The sequence below is a fragment of the Mastigoproctus giganteus genome, chromosome 10 (assembly GCF_048544385.1).
Source record: "Mastigoproctus giganteus isolate SK-2022 chromosome 10, ASM4854438v1, whole genome shotgun sequence".
NCBI lineage: Eukaryota > Metazoa > Arthropoda > Arachnida > Uropygi > Thelyphonidae > Mastigoproctus > Mastigoproctus giganteus.
The window spans coordinates 153,760,122-153,787,954 of record NC_143584.1 but is presented as its reverse complement, the minus strand read 5'-3'; the positions used below and the strand labels follow the sequence as shown (position 1 = coordinate 153,787,954).

General features: G+C 38.4%; 1 protein-coding gene across 1 annotated transcript; it reads left to right on the top strand.

The window, feature by feature from the left end:
- Window positions 1-557: 557 nt before the first annotated feature.
- On the top strand, window positions 558-26,338 carry LOC150079393 (uncharacterized). The gene is made up of 4 exons (XM_090383687.1): window positions 558-648; window positions 5,556-5,681; window positions 25,247-25,677; window positions 25,975-26,338. The coding sequence occupies exons 1-4, from the start codon at window positions 558-560 to the stop codon at window positions 26,053-26,055; spliced, it is 729 nt and encodes a 242-aa protein (XP_090239813.1). The 3' UTR covers window positions 26,056-26,338.
- The last annotated feature ends 1,495 nt before the right edge of the window (window positions 26,339-27,833 follow it).

The following is a 27,833-nucleotide window of genomic DNA, read 5'->3' as shown; positions in this document are numbered from 1 at the left end:
AAATATGAAACGGGAACCCTGTCAAGATGAAAAACAGTGCCTGGTAATACGCGAAATGTTATTTAAGACAACGCAGGAAATTTTAAGACCTCCAGGAAATTGACAGAAGAGTGGGAAAACTAGAAGCAAAGCCTCTTTGTTTGTGATGTCATGTTAATTTAACGGAAGAAAGACATCAAAATGTGTCCTACACACCTTTTGTTTGCAAATATATAGAGTATGTGCAACAACCTTATCCAGGATAACAATAACAGGAAGAGGGAAAAAAATTCACTCACGTATACAAATCTAGAAAGAAGCAAATAAACAGAGTTTCTATTACAATTCCGCCCTTTAACATGTTCCAGTACACCCGCAACATTGCGATCAAAGCACTGAATGAGGGTTTTTCTAAACGACTGTCGCAATGATATTTGTCTGCATCGATGTCTTTTCTTCGTGTTTCTACTTTTTCATGCGTTTTAAATTAGCCAACGCTTAACATGCACGACTTCTCTGTGTATCTTTCTTCATCCGAAACGGTCATCGGAGTCGTGTTCGAGTAAACCAACAATTAGATGTTCTTGAGCGGCGCAAACGTGGGTTATATAGTTCGGCTGCTAACAGCGGGAGCTCTTTATCTCGCCGTCCGCAGTCTCTCATCTGAAGGTGAGTATAATTAACTGTTACTTTGATGCTCCGCTGAAGTAGATTTCTGTAAATAGCAAACTAATGATACTATTGACATTTACCTTACTAGTGCGTAGCAGCATTTCGAATACTGAGCGTAAAACTCAAAACACTCCACACGACGAGTGTGGTCCTTGGAGAGTTGTGAGGAAACTCTTCAACTTTTCATTAACTTTACCGATATCATTACAGAAAATATCGAACAGGGGACATTTATTACCTGCGAATCTAGAGGGCCAGTGGTAATAGATGTCAGGACAATTTTGATTTATACATAATGTAATAGGAGATAAAGAACTGAATTCGGTTCTGTCCTAAAAGAGCCTGTATGTTTTTTTTCCTTCCTAGTATTATTATTTCTGGTTTCGTTTATTTCTGCTTTTCATGAGGACATAATGATTATTTGGTTTCTTGTTATATATTAATTTATAAACTTCGCATAACCGTTTTATGTAAGCATTCTTTTGTACCGTTTTAGGTTCAACAGTTTTCTCCAAACTCCTCTCAACACGGTTGGCTGGAATACGAATTGGCGACTGGCTTGATACGTTGATTTTCTATAGCTTCGAACAAAAGCTGTCCTCACATTTTCCATAGTTTTGTCACTTACACGTGGCCTTCTAATCAACTTTTTGCCATGAAGCACGACCTTATGAACAAAAGTACTGTGCAGTCAAAAATCTGATATCTATTGGGAAGCTGTTTTCTAAATCGTGCGGAATTTCTAAATCGTGTGGAATTGTCCATAAAGAAAATTCAGTGAATTTGCTTTGTGAACTTTGTTCAAAGAGAAAATACACTGCGCTCATGCTATTTCACTGAAAGTCTCCATTAGTTATTTTCATTACGTACGTACTAACAATCGGGGAAGCTCATATCTACCACACATAAATAAAAATTTCAAAACAGTGACTTTCATTCGATGACTAGTTTGTTTTACTAAGTTCAAAAATACACGAAGTTTTAGGTTTTTAGGTTGTTTAAAAATTTCTGAAACTACTTTAGAACTAGCCTATATAAATTCATTGATATAAAAACGCACTAGACTAATTTCCCGCCTTTCATGCAAGTTTTGATAAATTCGACGTCGTCTGTGATCGCTATTTTTGCATATACATCACCACGCGAAAATGGACTAGCAATGAGTGAATCAGTAATATATAGGAATTATGCTAGCAGCGACAAGGAAATGATTATTCCTTTGTATAATCAATGGTCAGGCCACACCTTGAGACTGCGTACAGGTCTGGAGGCCTCATTTTAGGAAGGATGTATAGTTGCTAGAACGAATACAGAGAAGTCCAACAAAATTGATGAGAGGAATAAAGGGGTGCGCTTACGAAGAAAGGCTTAAGTTCTGCAAGTTACAGCATCTGGAGACTAGGCACCTGCGAGGTGATCTGATCGAGGTGTATAAGGCCTTGAATGGTTTTAGCAGGCTCAATGCTGACAGGATACTTCCGCTTGCTCAGATTAAGAACCTGAGGGGGCATGGATTCAAACTGAGGAAAGACAGTTGTAGAATAGATGTGCGGAAGTTTGCCTTTAGCCAACGGGTAGTTGATTGCTGGAACAGACTTCTATCTGTTGTTGCTGAAGTTGACAGCTTAAATAAATTTAAGGCTGAACTAGACAAACATTTGGAGTGACCGGATAAGTGAAATGGGAAGGTTTTTTTTATTTTGGCTGAGGTTGTATAAGCTTGCTTTCTTGCATCATACGCCTCAACTAATTCTAAATGATCAAATGCTAAATTAAATGTTTCAAGACGAGTGAAAGTGCATCTGGGACTCACAACCTGTTACATCAAACTCAGGTGATGTAATTTTACCACATCACGCCCGTATGAGTGTTGCAGTCGTTTTCGAGGTGGGAAGGAAAACAGTTAAAGATGATCCCGCGTCAGCGTACTCTTCCCAATCCCGCAAAGTTGAAAATTCTGCTCGGATCCATGACGCTTCTGAAAAAGTGTTCTGCTATGATTATACCTGGAGTACGTGAAACACTGGTGTTATGCGAATTCGAAGCGTTTTTCTCACATATGGGAATTCTAATTTTAGGTGTGTTTCACCAAATACACGATGATTTCGAGTTACCACCAGTCTAGGCGGTCCACTGCTGGGACTATTTTAAGTAATTATTAGAACTGTTTTTTTTTTTTTTTTTTTTGTTTTTTTTAGGAGCATTAGCAACTAAGGCCATATTGCTCCGGGGATATGAGGTGGTCATTCCCTGACCTTTCCGCATCCTCCGTATTTGATGGTCACGGGCTCGAACCCCGGTCTAATCAAGAAATGTATGCTACGCACTGCTGCTCCTGCCCACCTGGCTAAGGAGGCGCCCTATTAGAACTGGGCAAACTAAGCTGCAAATATCTAAATATGTTTGGAGCTGCAAATATTTTTAGAACTGCATTTGTGTAGAACTTTGTCACAAAGAGAAAAAGAAAAAGAAACTCTTGCCCACCATAATGCAATTTCGTGTAATTATCACGTGAGCAACTGTGCATTATCATAGTGGGATGCATGCGCAGTCATTTTATCCTTTGCTTAGTTTATTATTAATTTGTATCGCATATTTTATATTAATCATGTTTCAACTATTCGTATGAAAGTGGGCCTGACACTTATTTTTTCCTTATCGGCTATCACTGTATTTAATACGTTCATTATGTACATAACGTTAAATTATTTTGCATAATTACAATCATATTCAAATTTAAAATGCATATAAAACACTAATATAAACAAGTACTTCAGTGATAAGAGTTGGATAGTCTGATCTTGAACGTGACCCAGCCTCATTACATTATTTTTTATGGAAAAAATAATAATACTGGGATAGCCATTTTCGTCTTACTCGACAATTTCGAGTAACTATGGTTATCTATGTTCGTTCTGTATTGTGGATAGGACTGCAACCGTGCTAAATGTCCTACGTTCCTCTAAAGGACACCAAATGTCTTAGTTATCTTCAATTCATGATATTATTTATTTGTGTTAATTATTATCCCTGCGTATGTTTTTTTTAAATATTATCCATGTATATATTTTTTGAAATATTATCCATGCACATATTTTATGAAATATTATTTCATGTTTCGGCAAAGCCATTCAGTATACTAAACTATGCCATGAATACAACACGAAAATACACAATGCGACAAGATTTGGATCATATGACTAATATTCAAAAAAGTCGTGATAAAATTATTCTAGTTGTCAACACAACTAGAATAATTCGTCTAATTCGTGTAACACAACTCGTGTTTGTTTTTGAAAAGTGCATTCACTTTAAGATCGAAAGTAGTAATAATTAAATCTTGAAACCTATCAGAAAAGAATAATCAATCTAATTATATGTCATAAGAAAGAGGATGTAGAGAAAGGGAAGCCTAAAGTCGTGATAATTTAAATAATTAAGAATTATATAAGATAAGAAGAGCACAGTTTTATATTCCTGATTCATGAAAATTAAGAAATGAAAGAGTATTAACTTAAAAACAAAAAAGTAAATGATTTACGCTGCAATATTCATTAATTAAAGTTCCAGCATTGCTAACTGTATCAGCGTTATATGCACATCAGAAAAAAATCCGAAAAAATAGTAAAGTTCAAAATCACACTGCAAATTTTTTACAAAAGTGTAAACAAGGCATGTTCAAAATTTCATTTCATTGTGATCTCCATGATATTATGATTTCATCTAGATCACGTCATTAAAAGAGAGAAGTCAAATACTGTTCTCTTCTCTATTATAGAGAAGAGAACAATATTTGACAGCCATGATATTCTTAATCCGCCAATCAAAAATGCAATAGAACTTAGTCAATAACAGTATGAGAAAAAAAACAGATTGTAAGTTACTGTATTTGTTTGTTTATTAATGATACTTTAATTTCAGTGACACCACAGTCTCCTAATTATCATGAAAGCAAACATAAACAAATTTAAAAACATTGTAAGGGTATGCAAAACTAACGTATCCTAAATACGATGTATCACAATGCCTGTACAATAATTACTAATATAACTACATAAAAGGTACAAAGAATAATGAACACATCACATATCAAATTGTGGTATACAGCTTAATTAAGCGGCATGCTTTCCTTCTCACTCAGCACAACTTACAACAGGGTAATGGTTGAATTGATTACTTCCTATTTTATGTTGGCTCATCGTAATTTCAGGAATATGCCCACCACCTCCTAGTAGTGGCTGTTCTGTTCCACGTTATGATCCATGACCTATAACCACTAATACCAGCTGTCTAATGAAATCAGAGAGAAATGAGAGTCTGAACGCATTCTTGTTTAGTTTTTTTTTTTTTTTTTTTTTTTAATCCTAAGGGTGAATTTGATCCATGCCTAAAATAAAACAAATGTCACGGAGCACTAATTTTCCAATAACATTCATTTTAATATTTTTACTATTATTTTAAATGTGTTAAAGTCTAGGAAATACGCGGGTTAACTTATAAAACACGACGCCCCACTGCATACAGAAGGAAAACTCAAAATTGAAATGAATTTAATGATGGGCATTACTATACAGCATATAGTTTGAATTCACATAAATTATAATAAAAGGTACTTTACGGACCTTTTATTTCCATTACTGGCCAATAACCACGCTACAATCAAAATAACTTCACAATGTTTATAGACAAAATACATTGACGCCTCACAGCCTTAGCTGCTTTGGCACAAAAACAAAACAATATTCTAAGTAATCGGTGAGGTCACCAGCCAGTCAGCAATTCTGACATGAAAATTATATTTCAATCCTAAATCTCACGAAAATCTTTATTAAACGCTGTTTTCAGGTTGGCTAGTGTAATCGTCGATCATACTAAATAACCATAATTTTTTTTTTTTTTTTCAGGATTCAAACGCCACAAGATGACATCTATTACCCGCATAGTGACACTACTGTCTGTCTTCTGCTATTTAATTGTGCATGGCATTCAGGATGAAAAACGAAAGAGTACCTTCATTAAGAAGATGTCAGGTGAGAGTGTTATCCTCTTATAGTTTTCAGCAACCGTTATTTGTCTTTGCTCGAATGAAAAGTAATAACAGTAGTGTAACGATCTGGCCTTCTTGGTAAATATTTTTAATCGTGACGTAATACATTATTTTGACAATGGGTTTACCCTTTAGTTAAACTTAACTAAGAGTAGTAGTTCCGTAACATCGATTTTCATAATTCCAATTATAATCCTATTTACAATGACAGTAGCGGAAGACACTTCCCGAATATAATCTCACTTAATTGAACAAAAACGTAATGTAAACTTGGTTCATTCAAATATTGTTTCTCACACTCTCACTTAACACAGTTTTTGATCCTATTGATAACCTTAGTCAACAGGCATCTGGAATTACAGTATTTCCTAACTGGGAAAGATCATTACCTGAAGTTAAGTTTTCAAACGTATGACGGTAAAAGGCTAACAATGACTTACTATGATCAATAGAATATTAATTAATAAGAGTGATTAATTAGTGGTGTCATAGTATTTTCTAATAACGTAATGATGTTCAGGACCAAGTGTAAATTAATTATACCCAGGAAGGAAACCAACAGAAAAGAGCGTTAGCTTTTACCACAGCACTGATTAATTAGGTGAAAAGAATCGTATGCATAGAGAGCAGTAGCTGCAGGGTCACTCTGAACGAATGTGGCAATGACGTCAAAGGAAATACACCTTCATTTGACGAACAGATGCGGCAAGCAGTCCACTGTTGCTGTACTGAATAGACGTCATCTATGAAGTCAATCCCTCTCTGTGGCTCCTACCCTGTTGTTTGAAAGTACGGTGGTTATTGTTTTATCTTACAAAACTAGTCGGAACGTTTATCAAAATAGAATGCTGTCGCTGCACAAGCTACCTGACTTTTTAATGTATTCTTTCATAATTATGGAGACGGTTCAACAAACTTTAAAATTTGACAGGAAGTTTCGGTTATAAGAGTCGAAAACTGCGCAATATGAATATACGCAAGGATACCATAAATCTAGTACACTAGGATACAAGATTTATGAGGTTCTAATGTATATTAAAAGCCTGCTTGTGTTACTACAATTTTGATGTGAAAACATCTATGGCGGCACTAGAGTAAAATCGATTGGTAACGAAATTTTCTTACGGTAACGGAAATGGCGCAATTGATTGTTAACGAAATTTTTTACGGAAATGACGCAATTGACGTCACTTCCTAAACTGCGCTAACTGAGTCACTAACGTTGATTCGGTAGAGTAAGTAATTGATTCAGTAGAGGAAGTTCATACTAAGATATGGAAATGATGTCACTTCCTAAATGACGCCAACTCCGTCACTAATGTTGATTCGGTAGAGTAAGCAGCGGGTAGTAATATTAGGCAAGAATAAAATGCAGACTTTAATAAAACCTGCTTCTCAAGATTTTAATCAACATCATCCTTCTAAGTAGTGTAAGTAAGTTTCCATCAAACCGTTGAAAAATGTAAATAGTTTTACTCTAGCGCCACCATAGATGTTTTCACATAAAATAAACATCTTTCGTGCGTACAGTGTACACATGCTGCTTTTTTTGTAAGGTATTTGCTTTGTAAGAAATTTGAGAGGGTTTCTTTGCAAATTGATTTTCATGTGTTCAATACATTCCATTGAAATATTAGATTTATTACTAAGTCGACGACCATTAAAGACCAAAAACCTTGTCTTAATAAATTGATAGTAAGTAAGTAAACTTTCCTGTCTCCCTAAATACAATTCACTTCTATTCTAGGGCAGTTACAATGTGAAATTCAAGCTTAAATTTTTCTGCAAGAGTGAATACGATATTCATTTAAAAGAACGCGCTGAAATGAAATAACGTTGTGCTAACATTAACTGCGTTGGACATATAACTACATACTTTGCTTGTAGTACCACTTCAACTTCATTAATGGGTATACAGGGTGTCTCAAAAATATTGGTACAAACGTTTAGGGGAGGTAGGTAACATCTAAAGGAATGTGAAACGCATAGGAACCCATAACCGGAAACGTCATGGGAAAGTAGTAGCAGAGGCACAAGAAGTAGAAATGACACAAGACAGTAATTAGTGGCAAACATTTATTAGACATAATATTCACAATGGAGTACGAGATGGATGCATTTCATGATGTTACAACAGATGCTCGAAGGTTCCACCATGAGACGCGATGCATGCATGACACCAACGCAGCATGGACTGGTGGACATGGTCGAACACATCTGGAGTTTCTTTGACAGTAGCAGCAGCGCAGACGAGTCTCGCCACGAGATCCATTTCCGTCTCCACGGGTGATTCATGCACGATAGATTTGAGGGCCACCCACACAGAAAGAAATCAAGGCTCGATAAATCAGGTGAGTGTGGGGGCCAGGCAACGGGTTCACCACGGCCAATCCATCGACGCCCAAAACGCTTGTTCAAATGGTCACGAACACACCTTCCATAATGGGCAGGCGCCCTGTCATGTTGAAACCAAATGTTGCGTCTCGCATTTGCTGGAACATCGTCAAGTAACCCTGGTAGAACTTGTTCAAGAAAGATCCGATATTTAGCGGAGTTCATGCGGGATGGTAACAGGTATGGGCCGACTAAGCAGTCACCGACCATACCTGCCCACACATTTATTGCGAAGCGATGTTGTGGCGCATGGGGGGGCGCACCGTGTGGGTTGTCGTGGTCCCACACATGAGCATTGTGCGGATTGAATAAGCCTTCTCGAGCGAGAAGCCTCACCCGTGAACAAAACATAGGCTGGAAAATTCAAGTCATGAACACTTTCTTGGAGAAACCACTGCGCAAAAGCCACACGTGCAGGATGATCTTGGGGGGAGCAGTAACTGAACCCTTTGGAGATGAAAGGGGTGTAAGGAATCGTCGTGCCAGACACGCTGTACACTGCAACGAGACACTCCTAAGGCAGAGGCAACGGCACGTGTGCTGGTAGTAGGATTATTCTGGACGGCATTCAACACACTTTCTTCCATGGTGGGAGTTCGCGTCGAACGTGGTCTGCCCGCACTACTCCTGTTACCTCTAAAAGACCAATAATCGCACAAATTTTGATGCACACGCGCAAACAAACGGTGGTCCGGTACATGTCTGTCTGGGAAGCGTTCTCCATAAATTCGTTGAGCGGCTCGTCCATTGTCCTCTGCTAATCCATACACTAGGTGCATGTCTGCCAGCTCACAGTTCGTATATCGATGCATGCTCTTCGTGCTGCGACTACTGCTTGAATGAGTAAACCAGAAATTTTCCCTCTCGCGAACTGATGAACAGCGCTGTCTACCGACTTACGGTGACGTTTCCGGTTATGGGTTTCTATGCGATTCGCATTCCTTTAGATGTTACCTACCTACCTCCTACGCAAAAGCATAGATGTTACTTACCTAAACGTTTGTACCAATATTTTTGAGACACCCTGTATACTACTTATACATCAAATTTCACGTTCCTGTGTACGTTCAATTCGGAATTACAGCAAATATTGTGGGTGGTACAACTAAAAAAAGCATCCTGTATAATAAAATAGTTTTAATTATCCTGTACAATAAAGCCTTTTGGAGCCCACCCCAAATTTCATCACGGCCATTAATTGAGACTTGAAAAACATCCGCTTATACTGTATTAAGAAATACCGTCAAATAATTTCAGCAATCGCTAGACTACACATCTGTGAAGGAGTCATCAAGACCCGTCAAGCAGCAATACTTTCTGAAATACGTTGCGAAAGAGGAAGAATTCAGGCGTTGTTGTTGGAGCATCAGCGACTAAGGCCATATGGCTCCGTGTATACTGTCTGTAAATTGCTTATGTTCTGTGGTAGATTTTCTATTTGCTAGACGAAAAACCCGAGAGAAAAAACCATGCTACCCTCGCCTGAGACTGACTAACCCAGCCACGTTGTGAAAAATGCCCATAAAAATTCCTCACGTCATCGACGGGACTCTAATTCGGGTATTTTCCACCCAGTGTGGAGAGGACGGCGATTCTACCAACTGTGTTACCCACGAGGGCTCAGGCGTTGAAAGCTTCTCTTCTTGGGAAGGTCGAAGTCTGCTACAGTGAACCCTTGCATTAACGAGCTTCGGAAATAACGAAAGCTGCCATTATTCCCAAAGGACAGCGGACGTACAGGATGGTTTGAATATTTTCACAATAAAGCTAAGTTCGAAGAAGCCAGGAGGTCCTCAACACCAGTTTTCATCAGTCTCCCAAGCATGTCAGACATCAGAACGGTCAAACGAGGTTACTCGAGATTTCTTCAGACTCTGAATAGGCATCCCAGTCTGAAGCTATGAGTAACACCACTGTACCACGCGGAAATTTTTCAACCTCTTTTACTTTACACAATACGTGGAGTAAAATATACAACATTTAATGTTTATTATTTCAAAGTGCAGCACTCTTTCATCACATTAAACTAACTTCGGTGACTATAAGCATTTCTGTCGAATTGAATGGAAAATCGGATTCAGCGGACAGGACTTACGCCCATACAGTCCGTTAAATCAAGGTTTACTGTATTACAATTACAAGTACGTACTCATTTTCTGGAGCTTCTCTTCCATAAGATGACGTCATCGTCTGATTTTTGCTCGTTTTGAAATATAAAGCCTGAAATATGTGAGGTCGCTTCAAAGTAAAGACTCCTGTATACCCAACACTACATTAAATCTGAGCGCAGTGTCCTGTATTGCCCTTCATTTTAGTAATTAAGTCTTAAAAGAAAATTCAATTTTGATCAGTTTATATACGTCCCTTAACACCAACGTATGAGAAGCAAGACAAGCGAAGGAAAGTACTGTTCTCTCCATTTTTATCTAGAATTGTCGAATTTTTCTTTGTTCTGTTATAAGAGGATACTGTTTGGAAAGCTATGTGTTAAGAACTCTGGCCTAACTCTTCGCCCTTCCAAGTAGTATTTTTTGCTTCTTTTTTAATAACAGGATCTTTCTTCCATTATTATTTTTCAACACTGTCTTTCAGCATTCCGACAGGTCTTAGTCTTGCCAGTCCCTCTGATAACAGCTGTCAGTTTCAGACTTATATATACTGTTTTTGTTGCTATTGCTGTTTTAGTTGTCTCCTGTCACTTCACTTTCTGTTTAAGATGGATTTGGGTAAGGAAACGTGCCATCATTCTGCCATCTTTGATAGGTAGAAGAAACAAATACAATATGTGAACACCACGAGCCATGAACGTCCACAGAAAACTGAGTGGGAGCAAACCCGGATGTCACTTTTTGAGTCGCTACGAAAATAAAATAAGGTAGAGAAATCTGAAATTCGAGTTTGTTATGAATTTTTATGTTTATTAAATAAATATACTAAAACTTAAAAATAGAAAAATACAAGTTGATATAACCCGCCATACCGTCAGGTAAGATTTAAAGCACCGCCTTCCACGCTAATTTTTGTTTAAAGAATAATAAACTTACAACTAGTACTAACTCCTGACATTGACAAGCACACATTCTCAAATATTCAATGAAGTAAACTTTTCAATGAATGATTCTTTCAATGAAGTCAAATTTTCAAATATATTTTATTATCAAATTAAAGATATAAGCAATAAAAAGGTCAAAACTACGGTTCCAGTTTAACGTTCACTGGTTAGTTTATTTAATCAGTAAATTCTCATCCCGTTTAATGCACACATACGCACACACAAATCACTGGAAGGTGACATATTTTTATAGATCTCATTTATATTATTTCAACGTTCATGTATTAATAATGAAGGAATACTTATTTAAAAAAACCTCGTAATTTGACATGTATGCCCAAAGTAATGAAAATACACGTTATTCTTTTATCCATTACACTGGCGGTTCAAGGGTTATCGTTGTTATAATATCCTGCTTCATACGTGGAAATAGGCAACATAGAAACCTTAAATGGTGACACTTCTTTTAGATGAGAACAAATGACACAAGCTAGGCACAAACCAATCCCTACAACGATATAGAGCATCATTTACAAACATGATTACAAGTGTATAACCCTATTGCTACCAACGCAATCTCTCAGTTTAGACTGCTAATGAAATCTGGAAATTATTCAAGGCGTTACTATAAAAAAAAGAAAAGGAAAAAAAATGTTCTGTAGTTCCCACTCACAGCGGCTAATTAATCAGAAAAATAAAAAGCAGGGCAACCAAGCCACTCCTGCCGATCAATCTCTGCTAAGAGGATAGCCAAGGAAACGGAGAACAATTGAAACAAACCGGAAACTGCGCAACCCTTCACCTTCAAATAATGTGTTCAAGTCTATTATTTCTTCGGTGTATTGGTTTGTAAAAGCAACCGGCCTTTCTAAAATTTTGCTTTAAAATTCCGCCATATGTGTGAGAAGTTGAAAAGTTTGAGAACAAAGTATCGTATCAAATGCATTCAGTGAAATAAAAAAAATAAAAAAATGGGTTTAAGTTTAATAAGGCTTCTTGTACCAATTAGTTTTTGCATATTTACAGATAGAAAAAGATGAATATTCGAAATGCTGATCATAGCTCGGTAAATAAATTTAAATAAAGAATGTCAAAATGCTAAGGAATCTATGAAAGACTGATCACTCTTAAAGATGCTTAGAATTATCTAGGTGGCAAGACGATTTGCAAAATTAAGAAATGGGGTGAGAATCAGCTGAAGACAATGCAAGGTATGGGAGAAATTCTTATATGGTAAATCCGGGAACAGCTACTATATTGGAATAGAGCAGCTGTTATATTCCAATATACACAAATATGGGAAATCGAAAGGATGAAAATGACGTTAGTATTTCATAGGAGCATTCTGATAATATAATAATCCTCGAAGAATTAAGGAAACTGAAGTTTTGTAAAGGGGTGCGCCTGAATATATATATATATATATATATATATATCTATATATATATATATATATATATATATATAGAGATATATCTATATATATATATATATATATATATATATATATATATATATATATATATATATATATATATATATATATATATATATATAGAGAGAGATATATCTATATATCTATATATATATATATATATATATATAGAGAGAGAGAGAGAGAAGAAAATGAAGCATGACTTCATTTTTATGATCATAAAAATGCTATTACATTCCGTAAAGTAGAAAAGCAGTTGTCGACTGAACTATGCACGCTCCTTGAAGTACTAATCGTAATCTTAGAGTAACTTAAAATGTCACCAATGAGTTGCGCAATATTCCGCGATCGAACCCTTACATTATCACAGAAAATGCACTGACCATTTTTAACAGCGCGCTGTTTATTGGCTGCTATAAACAGTTACAATGAAGGTATAAATTCCTTTGGCTGCTCGAGGACCGTATCATGAGAAAAAATTCCAAGGTATATCGTATTTAGCTTTATCTCATACATATACGTTATCGAGATTTAGCATTTTAGCATTAGTAGAGGCATTTGATGCAAGAAAGCAAGCTTATGCAGCATCAGCCCAAAAAAAAAAAAAAAAAACCACTTCCACTTCACCTCTCTGTTCGTTCAAAATACCTGTCCAGCTGAGCCTTAAATTTATTTAGGCTATCAACCTCCACGACAAGGGATGGAAGTCTGTTCCACCAACCAACCACCCGCTGGCTAAAGGCAAATTTCCGCACGTCTATCTTACATCTGTCTTTCCTCAATTTGAATTTATGCCCTCTCAGGTGATTATTCTGAGCAAGAGGAAACATCCCATCAGCATCGAGCATGCTCAAACCATTCAAGGCTTTATACACCTCTATCAGATCACCTCACTGGTGCCTAGTCTCCAGACACTGTAATTTGCAAAACTTAAGCCTTTCTTCGTAAGAGCACCCCTTTGTTCCATTCACTAATCTTGTTGCCCTTCTCTGTACTCGTTCCAGCAGCCCTACATCCTTCTTGAAATGAGGCCTCCAGACCTGTATACAGTACTCTAGGTGTGGCCTGACCATTGCCTTATACAAGAGAATAATCACCTCCTTATCCCTGCTGGAAAAATTCCTGTATATCATTAACAATACTCCATGAGCTACTCTTGCAGCCCGTTTGCACTGCTCAGAGAACTTCATATCTGCCTGCACAACCACCCCCAAGTCCCTTTCATTCTCTACCACTGTCAGTGTAGTACCACAGAGTTGATACGTTGCTCTGGGGTTGCTGTTTCCCATGTGTAGTACTTTATATTTGTCAATGTTAAACTTCATTTGCCACCTCTCAGCCCATCTGCTCAACCTTTCCAGATCCTGTTGCAGCAGCATAGTGTCAGTAGTGTCCTTGACAACCCTGCCTACCTTTGTATCGTCTGCAAAATTTGGACATTAAACTTGATATACCATCATCAATATCATTTATAAATACAGAAAACAATAATGGACCCAACACTGAGCCCTGAGGGACTCCACTAAAAACATTAGACCACGATGAGCAGTGTCCATTGACTACCACTCTCTGTCTTCTCCCCCTCAACCACCCCTTTATGCATAGCAGAAATTTGCCTCCAATGTCACACTGCTCCAATTTGTGTAGCAGTCTTCCATGTGCAACAGTATCAAAAGCCTTTCTAAGATCCAAGTATATAATATCAAAGCTATTCCCTGCATCCAGTTCTTTTGTGACTGCATCATAGTATCCAATCAAATTGGTCAGGCAAGACTTCCCCTTAACAAAACCATGCTGTGTCCGAGCTATAACTGAAGTCTTGTCTAAATGATCCTGCAGTGCTTCTTTAACCAGTGCCTTCATTAATTTTCCTGGAACAGAAGTTAAGCTCACAGGTCTATAATTTGTACTTGTGTCAGCCTTTGATCCTCCTTTTTGAATTGGGGTCACATTTGCACATTTCCAGTCTATGGGTACCTCCCCTGAGTCCAAGGAAGTTCTCATAATTATGGCTAAGGGTTTGCTTACTTTCTTTGTTGCCTCCTTTAATATAACTGGATAGATCCCATCCACCCCGGGTGCCTTTCTTGTGTTTATCTTCAACAACCTCTCCTCCACCTTACTCTCAGTTATTTCAAGATTCTGTAGCTTACTGCTAGAGTTGAATACACCTCTGGCATTCCCCTCGCTGAATAACTCCTCATGTGTGAATGTCGATGCAAAATATTAATTTAGTTTGTTAGCTACCTGAGCAGGATCATCAACAGTTGACCCATCAATATCAAGTGGACCAATCTGATTCATCCCCTTCCTTCTAGAGTATACATAAGTAAAGAACTCTTGGCTGTTTTTCTTTGCATCTCTTGCTAAGGATTTCTCGTAATCTGCCTTCGCCTGCCTAACCTCCTTTGTAACTTGGTTGCATATCAACTTATATCTATCATAGGCTTCTGTGTCATGTGTTAATTTGTAAGTATCCCATGCATTTTTTCTTCTCTGCCATATGCCTCATTAGTTCATCTGACATCCATTTTGGCCTAAACCTTGAACAATATTTCTTAGTTGGTATGTAAAGCCTAGTAGCTTCCAAGATAAGTTCTTTGAATGCTTCCCATTTTGAATTTGCTGTTGGTAACATCATCAGTTGGTCCCACTGTATAGAATTTAAATACTGTCTCAGTCCATCGTAGTCGCCTTTACGGAAGCAATAACCCTTCCCTTTACCCCTAATGGTAGTTACCTCTTTGAGTAAATCCCACTTCAGCACACTGTGATCACTGCCACCTAGTGGTTCATTTATCTGCAGATTCTTAATGTATGAAGAATCACTGCTGATAATCAAATCAAGAGTATTACTCCCTCTAGTTGCCTCCCGAACATGCTGATGTAAAAAACAATCATCCAATAAATCCACAAAAGCCCTGCTAGTGTGTGAGTGACCAGCCCCCAAATTCCAGTCAATATCTGGGAAATTAAAATCTCCCATTATAAGACTCTCTGATTTACTGGCCCACTCTATTTCCCTGTACAGTTCCTTATTATACTCATCAGAGTCATTAGGCCTATAGCACACTCCTACTCTCAATTTTGATCTCCCAATGCTTATGTCACACCAAACTGACTCAACACTGCACTGTCCAGCGATGTCGACTGGCTTCACTTCCTTGGTTTTTATGTGTTTCTTCACTAATAGCATAACCCCTCCCCCCTTCCTATCCTGTCTATCCTTTCTGTAGACGTTTGTACTCCCCAAATTCCAGTTCTGCATCCCTTATATCTGTGTGACACCACGTCTCTGATATCCCAACAATATCTGCCTTTGATGTTTTGAGCAATACCTCAAATTCATCAAATTTATTTACTAAACTCCTAGCATTGGTGTACACGCAAGTATACCTGCACCTGTTTCTATTCTTAGCTACCCTAACACAACCCATGTGTTTACTTGTACCGCAATGGTTCCCAGCAGTCTCTGAAATATCATGCATCTTGTTTTTCAGGCTTCTGCTCATTCTAATAGAAGCAGTGCAAGAATCACTTTCACCTCTGCCAGTGGCTACTGTCAATCTATTGGTCTTTGTCTCCCCCCAAGCTAGCAGTTTCCGACCCATCTAACACTGCCTCGATAGCATCAGCAAATATTCTTGCACCCTTTCTATTTAAGTGTATCCCATCCCTGTAGAAGCAATCTCTCCTGTTAACAAGTACAGTCCAGGCTGAAAAAAATTCTACCCCTTGAGCCTTGCACAATCTTTCCAGGGTCGAATTGGTCGACAAGGCTCTCATCACATACTCCCTCCTATCGTGTCTGGGCAGAATTGCAGACACTTTCAAATTCAACCCTAATTCTCGGCTTTTGTTCAACAGTGACCTGTACTTGTTAAGTAATTCTGCCGGTCTCCTACTCTGTACATCATAATTTTACAATATATCGCATTAAGTGTGAACATTAAAAAAGGGGGAAAAATAAGAGATTAAAAATCTCCTTCCTCACCTAAAAGCTCGGTACATATACAGCTGCTGGAAACATAATCAAGAGATCTTCTGTTAATCGACTACCCTCAACCTCGGAACACAATCTTGCCGTATTATGCTAACACTTCCAAGTTAAAAGTTGTAGCTTAGGAAGAAGAACAAAAAACTATTTCTCTATTGTTTCTGCATGCCAGTGCTCCTCTTCACAAGGCTTCAGCATTCACGAATGTGGATTTGAACGATTACATCATCCTCCGTAGCATGGTTTGGCTTTTAGACTTTAGCCATTGTTTAAACGCATCAGGTTCCATGAATGCAGCGAATAAACCCTGAAGGCTGTTTGAGCTATTCTAACAGTAAAACTGAAGACATAAAAATGACACAAATCTTTGACATATGCAGTGTCAAAAAAAGAAGTCCATTATTCGTGTCATATAACTTATGCATTGGAGAGAAAGATTAATTATAATATGTGGATAGACAGAAAAAATAGTAGACTGAGTATGAAACATAAGTAATGCATTCAGCGAGTTTATTTTACTTTTATATTCCTATTTTTCAGAATAAATCCCAAGAAATGAGCAGTGCTTCAAAGTTCAGATTCCACAAAAAAAAAGAAAAAAGAAAATGGTCCAACAACAAATTATTCACAGTAGACTCTATGTGCTAGCCACCAGAAACTTTCCGTCCCTTATGCAACCAATAATGTTTAGATAGAAGTGGAACTCACAGGGAACTTTGGCGAAGGAGGAAGTTTCAATACGCCTGATGAAAACATTATACAAAACTACAGATTTGTGGAACAGCACGCCGATCTGGTGAAAGAATAACAAAACTGACCAAGTTTTACCGCCCCCTTGATAACCGGATGTAGCTTCGTATAATAATAACGAAGAACAGTAATCATTCTAATAATAATTACTATTAATGAAGTTCTAATAATAATTGTTTGTGATGGTATATCTTCTCTCAAGGAAACCAGGAAGTACAACTCCCTCAGTATTTCAGAACTCTTCCCATAACTTTGCCTGCAGATGTGGCAGCACGAAATTGTTTGGAAACGATGATGATGCATAGGCACCAGTAGCGTGGTGCAAGGTGGAGCAAATGCATCACCTTTTGATTTCGAAGTAATACACAATTTTTAATATTTTCATTAATTTATTAAAACAATACAAATTATACAAAAAAAAAAACGCTCTTCCGAATGCGCTCGCAGTTTTCTCAGTACTTTCTTCCACCGATCACGATACTTTGGCTCGGCAGTACATGTAAATCAGTCAAACTTGACTTAAGATATTGCACGAATTCTAAAATTTGGTGAACAAAAATTTATTCCCACATGCCCCACCTTGCAAAAGGCAGGAAGTCTGCCTTAGGCCTTTCAGATATTTTAACGTTTGTTCTTTTTTTTTTTTTTTTTTTTTTTTTCGCTTATTTCACCACCGGCCGCTACTATTGTTGACCATCTCGGGTACTGACATACTTGAATTACACTGGTGTTCAAAGAAAGTGCATCACCCTTAAAATTGTAATTGCCGTCTGAATAACGTAAGTATATGGCAATATTTCTTACAGATTGCATCAGATAAGATGGGCACGCGTAGGTGATGACGTAATATTTTTTATTATTATTATTATTATTATCTGTTTATTTCCATAAGGAAACCACCCCGGGACGGCAAAGTGCCAGGAGGGTGCTAAGTACATATCAGGGTACGAGATACTACGTGCAGTGGGTTACACATACTGAACACGTAGTCTCGTCCCCGAAATATTATATACACATTTATGTTTAATACATACAGTATTTACACATTTATGATTGTGTACAAACATTATACAGCTCATATATTTACAATTCATTAATAATTCCACATATAACTTACATATTAACATAACTGTTACAGAAGGTATATTTTTACAGTCAACAGATTATTATTGTTCTTAAAGCAGAAAGCTTCACTTTTTATTCACAATTCTTAGTACTTTGCGGCCGATTCATATTTCGGTAAGTCTGTACGAATCCTGGAAGATCTCTTTCCGGTATGTTGCATCCTCACACAGTTTTCGGCATCTATCTGTAGTGAGTTAAATATTCTCGCTGCATTTGATGGGAAGAATCTTTGCAGGCTACTAAGATTGTTCAGGACTGAACGCAGTGGATTATTTAGTTCTCCGCAACGTCTAGCAGTGGCACGCGGTTTAACTAGAATATTATCCAGGACTGGAGCATCCACTCTGCCTGTGAGCATTTGTGCGAGAGTGTGTATGTTCCTGTTAATTGTCCGCTGCATCCAGGGTGTGATGTTAAGGTTTGAGTAGAGAATGGCCCTTGAGATAGTAAAAGGGTGGCCAGCAACTCTGTTAAGCCATCGCAAGAACCAGTACTCGATCCCAAGGACGGACTTATAATGTGAATCTGGAGCTGAAGACCAGATTTGCGAGGCATACATTGCAATTGGCAGGACACACATTAAAATGTACTTGGTCGCTAGCTGAGGATCCCTAATTCCTACCAGTTCCTGCCTAGTAGCCCATAAAGCGGCGAATATTTTTGTCTTCATATGGGCGAAGTGTTGAGCAAAGGTGAGTCTGTCATCCCACTTAAGACCCAGGTCCAGGTGAGAGTGCACTTTTTCCACACTAGACCCGTTCACAGAGATTGAGATGTCATTTTTATTCTGCTTGTAACTTATGGTCATTTGGGCAGACTTCTGTGCATTAATACGGAGCCCGATGCAATCCAGGTAGCTCTCAAATTCTCGGATTGTGCTATTTGCCATCTGGCAAATACTTTCTGCTGATTCATGGCCTTTGGAAGTGATGAAGAATTTTACATCGTCAGCATATGTTATAAAATTGTAGTACCGTGCAAGAAACGGCTCCAGGACGGCCGCGAAGAGAGTAGCCGAAAGAACTCCCCCTTGAGGCACTCCTTGCGAGATGGTAAAGCAAGATTGTAGCTTTTGGTGCTTAACAATAAGTTTCCTATGTTCTAGCAGGCTGGTTATTATAGTTAACAGATTTCCTCTTACATTAAAATAATTCTTCAAAATCGCAATGAGCGCTGGAATTGAGACGTTGTCGTAGGCTGCGGAGATATCCAAAAAAATAATATCAATTTGCTTTTTCTCATTTAGTGCTTTCTGCACGCGAAAAAGGGTTTCCAGTAAGTTTGTTATTGTTGATCTACCCGAAATAACTGAGTGCAAATGTGGTGGTCTATGGCTGAAGCAGTGTTGATTGATGGTGGGAAGAAGCGCTTTTTCGAATACCTTCTGTAGGGTGCAACTAACAGAAATTGGTCTGTAATCCTTAGCCAATTTTGGGTGTTTAATCTTTGGTATTGGGGTTACAATGTAATTTTTCCAAGCTTGCGGGAAAGCTCCTGACCTGATGATTTTCTGATAGATGTGCAGTAATAGATCTATTATAAATGGGCTACTTATTTTAAGGATGAACATTGGAAATTTGTCTGGTCCAACAGTGGCCTTATTGGGCAGATCGTTGATTGCTTTCATTACGCTCTCTTTGGTGATTTGTATTTCACTCAATGGAGGTCTTGTTGGTTCCTCTCTTGCCGAATAGTTTCGATTGTTTAAATCTTTCAGGAATTCCAAAATTTTGTTACCATTATCAGTGTTCTCAATTTGATTCAGTCCATGCAGGTTACTAAAAGTGTTATTAGCCCATTCCTTGAAAATGCATTCTGTCATATTCTCTGTGCTATTTCTATTGCTAGTAATTCTTTTTGCTCGTTTTAGTTTGTTATGAATAACATTGCAGTGTGCCTGTCGTTTTGCTTTGATGAAATGTGCTCTTTCTTTCTTATAACGAATGTGATCGGCAGGATGACCCGTTCTTTGCCATTTTCTATACAGTTTTTGCTTCCTGAGGAAACTTTCTTTCAGTTGTGGGTTAAACCATTCTTTTGTTCTCTCAGATATTTTGATTTCTTTTGCTGCTCCTTCCAATGCTGTTTGGTATAGCTTTTTAGTGATCCTTTCTAAAGCTTCGTCTACTGGCTTTTCTTGCAGGTCATTCCAGTTGTAACTAGTCAGGTGACTGAGAATGACCTCTGCATTAATATACTTCACGGAGAAAAGATACTTACTTTGCTTTTCCCAGTTCGTGTGGTTACCTTGCATGTATTTGTGTATCTTCAGTGCTGCTTCTGTTTCAATGGGATTGTGGTCCGACTTAAATTTTATGCAGTTTTGCGTTAGCCTTATGTCTAAGGAACTATGGTACAACATGTCAAGTTGCTGCATTCCCCTTGTTACTGGTGTCGGAAGCTGCGTCAAGTGCAATGCACCCAATGTAGCATCCAGCTCTTTCTTGGCCTCCCTGTGTTTCGGAAGAGGCAAATTAAAATCTCCCGCTATTATTGTGTCGACTGATGGCTTTAGATTTGCAGCAAGCCAAGCATAGAGTTCGTTTCTTGTCTCCTTTGTGTGCTCAGGTGGGAGGTATATGATGCATATCTGTATTTTCACGTGCTCTTTTGAAAAGGTAACGCAAATCCCTTCAAAATTATTTGAATTGGTTTTTCGTTCTCTTATAGACTGGTATTTATTTTGATAGCAAATTATAACTCCCCCTCCTCGCCTATCTGTTCTTCCGGTTCCCACACATTTGCAGTTTGCTGCCGCAGTTAGCCGATCTAACTGTTTTCCATTTTCCAACCAGGTTTCGATTAGGCAAATGAAATCCAGGTCCCCGTACATCATCATCGTTTGTAGGGTGTGGAGCTTATTTGAGATGCTCCTCACGTTTTGTGCAAACAGGTGGATGTGATGTTCTGCATCCCCAGCTGGGGGTAGTTTTCTTGATTGCTATTGAGCCCGATTCCTTGCATCATTTTTAACCAGTGGTCTGGCCCATCTGTCTCTGTAGGGCTTGACTAAGGTACCTACTGGCCAGGCGCTTACGTCTTGTAGGCGAGTTGCCTTATCTGGTGGACAAGAGATTATAAAGGAGGAGTAAGCTGGGTGTCGTGTTTTCACTTGCTTTACTTCCACAGTTATCCCATGTTCGCCCTCACACATGGCTTTAATATTTTTGGGCTGTGTTGTGGGTCCCAGCCTTGATACAAAAATTTGCTCTCTGGTTGCAACGGAAGTAATGTTGTACATTTCAGAAAACCGTTTGTTTGTTTCTGGTGTGTTACAGGAAGACACATTAATACTTTCTCTGTGAACTGGATCATGTCGTCGGCTGTCCTCGGCAAGACTAGGCATGAAATTTTGGGATGGGCGGGTTTTTCTACCCTCAAAAGTGTTATGCTTTTTAGGTAGCATAGTGATGTGCGCATAAGTGAGTGGGTTTGCAGGAACATGATTTGAGGGGGAAGATGTAACTCTCGCGATCGTACTCTTGGAATACATGGATGCCCCAATCATTTCAGTTGATTCCTGTTGTCCTAATATTTCTGAGACTTCTTTATTTTGGTTTCGACTTTTCCTAGTGGAATGTGTGGAGCCATTTCCTTGTGCTGCCCCTAAAGTTTCACTGGATTTGGTGCTATTGCTTGCGAGGTCCTGCTGCAAACAGACAGTTCCCGGCTGGGCTTGAAATTCACATATTATTTGGCTGTCTTGTAGTTTTGCAATTCGTTCTGATATGTTTTCCCCCGAATTCAATTCTTTTCTTGTCTTCTGTTTCTGATTTTGAATGCTTTCTGTCATCCTGTACAATCCATGCATACCACTTCTACTTTTCTTTGGGTAGCTCTGCCTCGCATAGCAAGTTTCGCCGGTTACGGGGGCCGCTGAGCCACCTTGTGCAACGAGGACTGATTCAAAGCATCCTAGCTTTTCCTCCAGTCGTTTAAGGGTGTGCAATATTTTACTGTTTTGTTCTTTGAGAAGAAAATTCTCTTCCTGCAGTTCCTGTAGCATTTTATGTACAGGGATGAAATTGCTCGCGAGGTTTTCAGCGTATTCCACAGCCTGCATCGAAAAGGGGCTGATGCAGTCTGCAAGGATATCCTTTAATTCCGTACGCGAGACATATTCTTTACGGTTCTCCTCCTGCCTTTCATCCGGGCTATGATTGCTCCTCTGTCTAGCGAAAGCCCCTTCAGAGTGCTCGCAGTCTTCCGGGCAAATATCGCATCCCAAGGTTTCAAAAATTGATCCTTCAGGATGGCCCAAGATGCCATTTCCAAGGTCAGTCTGAGAGAGGATTTCTCTTGTTGCTTGTTCAAGGTCATTAATCTGTTCTGTGCATGAATCTTCACAAATGACTTCATTAGGTAATTCTTCATTATTTTTCCCTGTTTGTTGCCTACAAGCGTCACATTCAAACTTGCGTTTTCTAGTTTTGTTTAATCTCTTAATATCTACAGAAGTACAATCAGGCTTATTGCAATAGTTTTTGTGACAAGTAACGCATTTAATTATGAAGTCATCATTGGTCAGACATATGCAGCAAGTAAGCGGCACGGCTGATGCGCTGAAATCTGTCATTCTGAAATGCAAATGGGAGCCGGAATTTCAGTAATTTCGAGGCAGGTAGTCTTTAGTACAACAAGATAGGGCACTTCTATCGTTCGATGACTAGCCTATGAAATATGCAGGTGGAAATGGGGGAGGTTTTAATCCCTAACTTTGTCACCGCTTGACCTTGTTCAGAGCTTAAGTGCCGTATTGCCTTAAGCAGAATATTGCTATGTTCCGCTGCACTGAATCGCTATAAACCAACCGTTCCTTTCAACTATTACGCGAAGTATGAATGCTTAAAATCAAGATTAGACATATTACCTGTTCAGGATTCCATTAGTAGACACTATATCCAGATTCCACTTCTCATAAGCTCTCTGTCAATATGCAGTTCATTTATGATTCTTTCAGTTTAACTTAGGTATTTGAGTATTTTTAGGAGCACATAATTCAGTAACTCACTGACCTTCGCCTCCTAGCGGCCGAGAGTTTGCATCAGGTGTTACTTTCAGCTATATAAGCATGCTCTGCAAGAGTTGCAGTCGTTCCTTGCTTGCTTGTGTCAGGATGGCGAATTCCGTGCAGTTAACGCCATGAAGAAAGAGTGCTATTGTTGCTTTAAATGTTCTTCCTGTCATATTGCTTATAGAGTGATTTGAATCAGTAGACAGTGAGTAGATTTCTTTCCAAACTCAAGAATACCGGTTCTGCTAATAGAAAAAAAAAAAAAGGAAGCGGACGCAAACGAGTCTCTACACCAAAACAGGACCGCGTTTGAAGTTCCTATGCCTTAAAAATCGTAATGCTTCTTCGTCTTAGCTGAAAAGAGAATGGGAAGAACATACAGGAGCAAGTGCAGTAACAGTCAGAAGAGGCCTCTTCAAAAATGGACTTGTAGCACGTCGTCCTAAGAAGAAGCCCCTCCTCACACAAAAAATAAAAAGGCCCGATTAATTTGCATCAGCTGAGAAGAAATTCAACCTGCATGGTTCTGATAGGAGACAAACGATTCGCCGATCTGAAGAATACCATCCAGACTATATAATGTCTACAGTGAAATTCCCTACCAGCCAAATGATACAGGGGTGCATTTCGTATCACCTGCAGTTTATAACAGGTTCCGTAAATGCAATGGATACCTGGCTATATTGGAAGGCAAACTGCTGCCAACCATTAGAGACCATTTCGACCTGCCCAGTAACTGTATCTTTCAGGATGACTCTGCTCCTTGTCATCGGGCGAAAAGTGTAAGTAGGCACTATTGTAGTTACTTTAGCTTCATTTCTGCATTAGAGGTTCGACAGTAATGTGTTTACATTTGTTAAAAGCTCCATTACAACTCTTAGCTGGGCAGGAAACAGCTCGGACTTCAATCCTATAGAGAACTGTTGACATCGTGTGGAATCTGCAGTTGCCAGAAAGAAACCAAAGACCCTTCGTGAACTTCAGGAAGTCATAATTCCTGTTTGGAACCACGAACTATCAGTTGATTATCATCAGAAATTGATCTCGACAATGCCTCGACGGTGTACTGCTGTCATCAGGACCAGAGGCGGTTCAACTAAATATTAGTTTGCACCTGGAACTTTTCATTTTGTTTTCCATTTAAAATGATAAACCTGAAGCAAATTGAGAGCTTCTGATAACATTTCAGCCATGATTGTCGTGTTTACCAAAACTGTTGTATAAAGGTTGCAAATGCTCATTTTGGAATATTTTGAGGGCACCTGTCAAATATTACTTAGCTTTGCCTAAACTATTAATAAATATCTTTTGTTTATATTTCTATTTGTGATTCTAGTCATTAATGTAACATACCATCGCGAAAAAAGGTTAGAAATGTGAAATTCCTAGGTGATGCACTTTCTTTGAACACCAGTGTATTTATGAGGAATCTTTTTATAATTATTAATTTTTTATTTATGAGTGCCTGGCTAGGCGTAGTAAGCACAGAATTCTTTATTAGATTTATTTTTCTCCTTAATATCTTTAAATATTACTTTTAGCTTATAATTTCCTCTATAAAATTATAAACCAAAGGTTTTGTTATATACTTATGCATTCTTCATTTATATTAAAAGAAGATACCACAAACCTTAATTCTGTAAAAGAAAAACACTAGTCAGTACAGTATACGATATGTAGGCCTATTGTTACATATAACAAATAATCCACGGGTGATATAAATATTAAATATCATGCAAAATATTGAATTTATTATTATTATTACTACTTTTTCTCTACAGTTTTGAAAAGCTCCCCAGGTCCACCAAGATATTCTGTCCGTATCCCACTCAAGAAAGACGTCATGTCTGACCGGAGTTTAGACAGATTCAACCTAGGAAAGGGTTTTTTCAACTTCGATGCTTCTTCAATGGTATCTGTGTTGGGTCCACTAGCCTTTGCCGCCATTGTGACTCTTCCTTTCATTGCCCCTGCGGCACTCATTCCTCTGGCCACGACTTTCGGAAGAAAGAAACGGGAAATCACGGGAAAAGCACAAGTGTTAAGTCAACTGCAAGCTCCAGATGTGGTTGGTACTACTGCAACACCGTGGACAATATTCGACCAAGGACCCAAATGGAGAGACCAGATTAACAAAGTTATCTATCGTTTTAATTCTCAAGGAACAACGTGGAACGGAAAACGCCCAGTTGCAACAACTGTAAACTTCGTGGTAAGGCCCTATAAATATTCTGGAAGGGAGGGTGGTTTGAGGTTCTGACAATTACTGAATTTTTGCCATGGACTGTAGTTCATTGTAATATTTATACTAATAATGTACATTAAGTTATGTTAAGCTAAGTGTTACCTCACTGCAGAAAAGACGAGAGTTTGAGCAATGACATGTTACAGCTCAGCTATCTGATGTCAAACTTCAAATTCTCGTACTTTTTCCTTTTCGACCCCCCCCTCCACACACACAATATACAACCCTCAGCCGAACACTGAAATTTCTCTGTTATTATTTCAGGGGACCGAACAAGTCACAACCCAGCTGCCGTACAGACCTCCTCTCCTCAAGAAATCCCGCCAACAAACAACAGAAAGATGACCTTTGGCAATGACCCGACTTCGAGTTCCGTTGCTAGGCCAAGTACAATAAACAAAAGCGTGCTGTTCCTTCTTTCTTTCGTTTGTAATAGCGTCCAGCGTAGTTTTAGTTGCAAGAAACCGTATGTTATTTGTTGTTACAACTAGAGGACTGACTTCTTTACACAAATAATGAAGAGCAGCTCCACCTGCAGGGAAAAGGCTGAAGCATTCCTAAACTTAGAGGAAGATATTTTCAGCATTCTTGTTATTTATCTCTGTAATAAAACTTAGAGAATACTTTACAGTTTTATGATATTTATTTAACTCTCACGCGAAAATTGTCGAAGTCAAGTAACATTTCATTCAAAACAACACAAGACAAGCAAGCAAAAGTTTAAAATGTAAAACTTACCGCTCTTATCAGCAGCGATGTAAAACTTATCATATGAGTATTACTAGTAAACCAGTGGCGGCAATGAAAAAAAAAAAAAAAAACACATACTAGCATGGCAGTTCCTGAACACTCAGAATATTTCAGTTAGATCAAAACACGATGTACTCACAAGTACCACAAAAATAGCATCTAACTAGTATATTAATTTATTTATCCTGGGAAAGGAATACGATTGAGTTTTATTTCATACCTCTTTTGTCTGGGCATACGATCGATCTTATGTGTTTTTTTTTTTTTTTTTTTCCCTAATTTAGAAAAATTAGGTAATCAACATTTAAATTTAGGAGAAAGGGTAGATCTAGGGAGGGTTAACTCTCCCCTCCCCAAATTTATTCCAAAAACGAATTCTCATGTTTTGGAAGAAAGCAACACTTGCTTATAACCTCCGATTTCCTCCCGTTGGAGTACATAGTGCGAAGGACAGCCGGGCTTTCTGCTCTGTCAAATATATACGGCTTAAAAATTCCACTCAGAATTTCCAAGGCGGTACTCTACAATCTTTATAACATTAGGAGCCTTGTCAACAGCGGCACGAGCGCAACGAAAGCTTTCCGGGATTCAGACGTTTCGCACACTAGTATAGAATCTGTATGGTGTGAGTTAGTTGGAAGCAAAGGTATAATGAGAGTGGGAGTGATCTACAGGCCGGGTGATTGTGAAGATTACGATGACAGCCTCTACATGCAAATGTAATGTGCAAGTAAGCGTGAATGTCTTATTACGGGTGATTTTAATTTGTCTCTGGCTGGAGCAAATGGAAAGGATACTCTACGTGGGGGACAAAATTTTTATATCAACTAGATGATTGTTATTTTTATCAACATGTCAGGAAGAGTACTAGGGAAAAGAATATTTTAGACCTGATCACCCATGAACCAGATGACATAATAGGGCTGACAGTACAGGAAGTGATCACGGAGTTCTACGGTGGACGATGAATAGAGGTAGCAGTAGGCAAAGGAATGGGTTATAATTTCAGGAAAGGAAATTACGACGACTTAAGGCGCTACATGACCTCTATTAACAGGGTAGATATCTCACAGAGAGAAAATACAATTGAATTATGGTATACCTATAAATAGTGGCGGATTTCCGCACAGGCGCACGAGGCGCGCGCCTGGGGCCTCTTAAATCGAGGGGGGCCTCAAACTTCAGGTCAAAAAAAAAAATTGTTTCATTTAAAATTTTTAAACTCATATTTATTACCGTTACCGAATAAAACTATAATTTAAGATGAGAAGTTAGTAAACTCTTATGCGAATATCCCTACAAATTATATGAAATATCTATGCGAACTAAGTGAATCTGAAGTAGAATACATATTATCATTAATGCTTAAATTA

Coding starts and splice junctions, on each gene's coding strand:
- LOC150079393 (XM_090383687.1), top strand. CDS start 558: ATGTTCTTGAGCGGCGCAAACGTGGGTTATATAGTTCGGCTGCTAACA. Junction 649..5,555: donor CCGCAGTCTCTCATCTGAAG/GTGAGTATAATT, acceptor TTTTTTTTTCAG/GATTCAAACGCCACAAGATG. Junction 5,682..25,246: donor CTTCATTAAGAAGATGTCAG/GTGAGAGTGTTA, acceptor TTTTCTCTACAG/TTTTGAAAAGCTCCCCAGGT.